Genomic DNA, 5,000 nt, shown 5'->3' on the forward strand with positions numbered 1-5,000 from the left:
TTCTTTTATGATACATCTACATCTTTTTGTTTGAATTTTGTAGAAAGTTTCATTCAGTCTATGGTCACTTTTGATGACTTGTCTAATAACCCAGCTCTACTATCTGACCCCAAGTTGGTTATCCGGATAAATGACAGGTAATAAATTTGTTATTCTGTTACTAACAACTGTTAAAAGTGTTGTTATCATACTGAAAGAAAGCTAACATTAGTGCAGAGATAATTGATATAACCTTCAAACCGTGTTCAAAACAACTCTTGATAATTATGGATCACCATTATGTAGGTATTATAACTGGCAGATTGCTGCACCAATGTTGATGTCTCATGTCATCTTCCAAAGACCACTTAAACAGGTGTGTGACAAGGTTATTTTCTCATTTAGGTAGAATATTTAACATTTTTAAAATTTTGTTTTGTTTGAATTGTTACTTTCATATACCAGTGAACTAGCTTAAAAAATAGCAGCTTAGTGCACTTCCACTCTAATATTACAGATACCATATAAATAAGCCATTCTACAGTTTGTTTCAAGTTTAATAGTGTCATCTACAATCCTGGTCAAAGGTTGTTGGGAATGTTGTGCGCATCACTTCACTTCACACATAATTCCATTTACATTCTAACTATTGGCATGCTTTTTTGCCCCCCCCCCCCCCCCCCTTCCTCCCCCATATTCAATTTTGGAAGAAAAGTCACTATTTTGTTTGGTGGAAATCCCAACATTGATAAGATGGAGGGAGGTTATCTCTAATTAAGTGATGCTACCTTCCCAACACTTTTGTCTATGATTGTAGCTTCTGAATGGTAGCCGAATCACAATGAGGTTGCCAGTGATCTTGAGTTGGTGCAGACGATGAGATACATTTCATTGCTTTTATCATTCAAACCATGAACAGGTGTAGTTATTTGGCTGATGGTGATTCGGGAATACATACCTCTTGCTTGTTGAAGTCAAGCAGAATGTTCAACTGCCATTAATGACTAAATTTGAGGAAAGCGACAACTTTGTATCAGATTTACATGTATTTTTAAACTGTGCCAGAACTTTTCCTCTTTTCTCCTTCAACATTTCTACTGCGTCTACTGTGAGGTCAAAGTTAGGTTCCCAATGTAAGTCCCAAAAGGACATGAAAGAAAGCGAAATATCCTTAGTATTTCTATTTTTTGGACAGGAAACTTGTCAATCACTGATCAAACAGCACATGCCAAAGAAGGTAAGTACATGTATTGTGTAATATTTTAAGAAACACTTTTAAGAAAGACTCCAACCTCTTCTGCAGACTGGTGCCTTTATTAAGTGCTGGTATGCTTAGCAGTTGGCCAAAAAAGGGACTGCACTGCAAGGCACCACTCATTTCTCATTTATTTCCATTAGGTTTTTCACCCAAATGTCACAAGGTTGAATGTACTGAACTGAAGTGTAATAATGAAAAGGACAGTCAGAGTACTTGTCAGTTATTTTTATTTCAATTGTCACCCACGGATGTAAAAACTAAGCAGTATAATAGAGCAGTGTTTTCAGTCATGTGATCCGCAACCAAACAAAAGAAAATGTTTGCATGATTAGTTAGTTAGTCTTCTTCGTCCCGGTGGGACATAAGGCCAGAATTCCCAGAGGATTAGTTAAACGACCTCTGTGAAAACACTCTATATCGTGTCTGTAGTCTCTCTGTTGGTTAGCAGGGGTCACGGGTGATCTAACCTGAAATTCGTGGTTCAATTCCCACCCTGGTCAGAGTTTTTCCCTGTCCTTGTGTGGGCCATTTCCATTAAAGTAAAGTAAAGTAAAGTAAAGCAACCATATTTAACGTCGATAACTCGTAACAGTAATTCAACTGACAAACCTGAGGTCGACGGTAATTAGTAGAGCTAATGCTCATGTGGTCTATATGGGTAGAAAACAAGCACTTCTCATTACACTCCAATAGTTAACTCAGTCAATAGCTTGCACTGAAAATTACTTCCAAGAGGCTTTTATGTCAATTGCATACACTTAACCCTTTGACTCCCTGGATTGAATGACACGTAAATTCTCCTCACAGTTTCGATGCCCATGTCAGTCAGGCAGGTATTGAGAATGAAGAATATTATCAGCTTTATAAGAGGTGTGATCTTGACATAACACCAAATTCTCATGACTACCCAACAAAGAAATCCATGGTACTAGTTAGGGGAATTAACGTTTTGACCATGGGAATGAAAAGGTCAAGAATTCGACTGGCATACACAAAATTAGAACCACCTTTTACAGCACGATAGGAAGCACCACATTAATTGTAACTATACCCATACTATGTGATTCAACCCCCTTCTTATTCTAGGAGAAGAGGAGAAGTTACAGAAACATGTATTACTGGTTTTCCTGGAGAGCGAATGAAGAAAAGGTAACACACTTTTTTTAAACTTGCTGTTAGAAATTATTTATAACCAAGAAACTTTGCAATTTGTCACTTAAAGTGTTGTTTTGTTGGTAATTTATGTTTACGTTGGCAATGTCACTTGGTGGAAAGGGTCTGATGAAGGTGTCAGTTCAGTCAGACTCTCACATTTTTTCCCCCTTGCTTCAATCATTTCAGAGTTCTGATGAAGAAAACGAAGACCTTAAAAAAGACAGGCCACGTCTTAGAATAAACAGCAGTAACTCAAGAAAACAGGCCAACGTACAGGAGACAGAGGAAGATGGTAAAACTGAAAACCAAAAGAGTGAAAGACAAAGGAAGATATCTGAATACAACAGCGGCAATGAATCTGATATTCCAAAGAGGAACTACAGGAAGGTTACTCGCCTATCATCTGGCCAAATTGTAAGTCTTATGGACAGTGCCTACTATTGTTATTGTGCATCTCAAGATACTTGGGTTTTGTATAGGTGGTGCTTATTACTAATACAGGGATATTTTTGCGTGGTTGAAAACTATGCAGAGAAAGCAGAACTTAGCAAGTGCTCTTGGTATCTAAGAAGAAAACTGGGGGTAACCATGCAATTTCAGAGTTAATTAAGCTTCAATTTGGAACAGAACACCACATATTGCTTTGAAGAAGTAGGGTGTAAATTTTTAATGAAAAGGATGAGGGCCAAAACAATAATATTGAAAAGAGCATGTTTACATCTACATGTACATGTTCTAGCACTCAACAAAGTCTCCTGACTGATACTTTTGTAAAGGTGACCTTATACACTGTAAGCCATTCTGAGACATCACCACCTGGCTGGCTAATTTTTGCTTGAGAAAGTGTGGCAGATACTCAGTAATTTTACTGTTATTGTACTGTCATTGTACTGTTATTGTTACTGTACTCTTAGGGTGCATTCGATTGACCGCGACTATTCCAGAATAGGAATACATGAAATAGGAAGTTAGAAATCCTTTGTTTTTATGGAGATTCACATTAAAATAATTGTCAAACACCTGCTAAAATGCAATTTTAGACATATCCTTATTATCCTTGTTGCTTCAAAACGCCAGACATACCGCGTCCACGTATTTTTATTCCGGAATAGGGTAAATCGAACGCACCCTTAATGAAGTGTGTTGGTTCTCGAATGTCCCTCAGAGTTAAAAACCAAAGGCTAGTGAAGCTGGGTCTATGATTGATAGTTTTTGTGGCTCTTTTCTGAGAAGAGATACCTTTTACTAACCTCGTTTTCTCGGTCCGTACTGTAAGTTACGGATCGAGTTTTTTCCCGTTGATTTATGGCCCGCGCGCTTCGCGCTTGGGCCATAAATCAACGGGAAAAAACGAGAATCCGTAACTTACAGTACGGACCGAGAAAACGAGGTTAGTAAGATATTTATTTTATCTCTGAGGTTAACCGGCGCGCGGGCAAGGAAACTAGTCAAAGTGAAGCGGAAGGTTCAACTGCCACAAAGGATGCCGTGCCAAAATCCCAAAAACTAAATCTTCTTGGCTGTTAAGTTTGAAATAGTTGCTTGCAAGATTCAAACAGTTTTCAGTACAAGTTTATGCAACAGAAATGACATGAAAAACTCGCTAGATGATGTTTTGTCGAAGTTTTAAATTTAGCGGGCTGTACGGCGGGCCGTACTGTAGAATACGGCCCGCTAATACGGCCCGCTGAAATAAGAAAATGGTTTTGTCTGTTTAACCTCTTTTCCTCTACTTATTATTTGTTAGCATAAAAGGAATATTCATGTTTCAAAATAATATTTTTTTGTTGGGGGGGGGGGGGGGGTGCGTTTAAGGTCAATTATGTCTGATATGTTTCTTCCACAGAAAAGCTTAAACTTAAAAGATGGAGCCAATAGCATAACATTTTCTGTAACGACAAAGTACCAGGTCAGTTGAAGCACTTGGTCTGGAGTTCTTGTTGCTCTGGTAGCTCAATTTGTAAGACCTTCAAGCAAGGTTAGGAAGGTCGTAGGTTCAAATCCTACGCAGAACGTTTGAGTTTTTTTCAGGTTAGCCGTCACCTGTTGCAAAGGCAACCAGTATATCATATTACTTTTGGACACATTACATCATTACGACCATCAGACTAGCTACCGTTTGACAAATACGTGTTAAAAATTCACCGTCAGCATCCAGTCACTTCTACAAACAATGGAAGTCAAAATGGCTTTGCAGTAATTTGTGTTTACTGTATTATTGTGGCGGAATATTCCTTAACCAGGATGAAACCAAAGTAGCCTGCAAGAATGGTCTTGTTTTTGCTTTTGTTTTATTGAAACCATTTTGTGAACGAACGTTTCCCAGTGTCCTTTTTTTTGTCCCAGCCTCTCTCTGTCTCTCGTGAGGAATAAAAGAGCTGTGCAATCGCATAAATGCTTTTTATGGAATTTATGAAATGCTGTGGATCACTATTTATTGTTGTTGCTTTAGGGTACAGCGATGTGCACCGCAACAATTTACATGTGGAACTACGATGATAAAATCGTCATTTCAGATATTGATGGCACCATAACCAAGTAAGCGTGAAGTCAATTCATAGAACTCCCCTTTATATCTTTTCTGCTCCATCCCCCTCTATCACAAATC

The 5,000-nt window shown here is 38.3% G+C and overlaps 1 protein-coding gene across 1 annotated transcript in view; it reads left to right on the forward strand.

The window, feature by feature from the left end:
• Positions 1-5,000, forward strand: part of LOC138033655 (phosphatidate phosphatase LPIN3-like) — a 33,751-nt gene that overhangs the window by 21,362 nt on the left and 7,389 nt on the right. The window contains exons 12-18 of the mRNA XM_068881446.1: positions 44-137; positions 286-355; positions 1,175-1,216; positions 2,324-2,386; positions 2,579-2,806; positions 4,239-4,301; positions 4,845-4,930. Coding sequence (XP_068737547.1) covers positions 44-137; positions 286-355; positions 1,175-1,216; positions 2,324-2,386; positions 2,579-2,806; positions 4,239-4,301; positions 4,845-4,930 — 646 coding nt within the window. The remainder of the gene's footprint in view (positions 1-43; positions 138-285; positions 356-1,174; positions 1,217-2,323; positions 2,387-2,578; positions 2,807-4,238; positions 4,302-4,844; positions 4,931-5,000) is intronic.

This window comes from Montipora capricornis, chromosome 14, assembly GCF_036669925.1.
Source record: "Montipora capricornis isolate CH-2021 chromosome 14, ASM3666992v2, whole genome shotgun sequence".
NCBI classification, from domain to species: Eukaryota; Metazoa; Cnidaria; class Anthozoa; order Scleractinia; family Acroporidae; genus Montipora; species Montipora capricornis.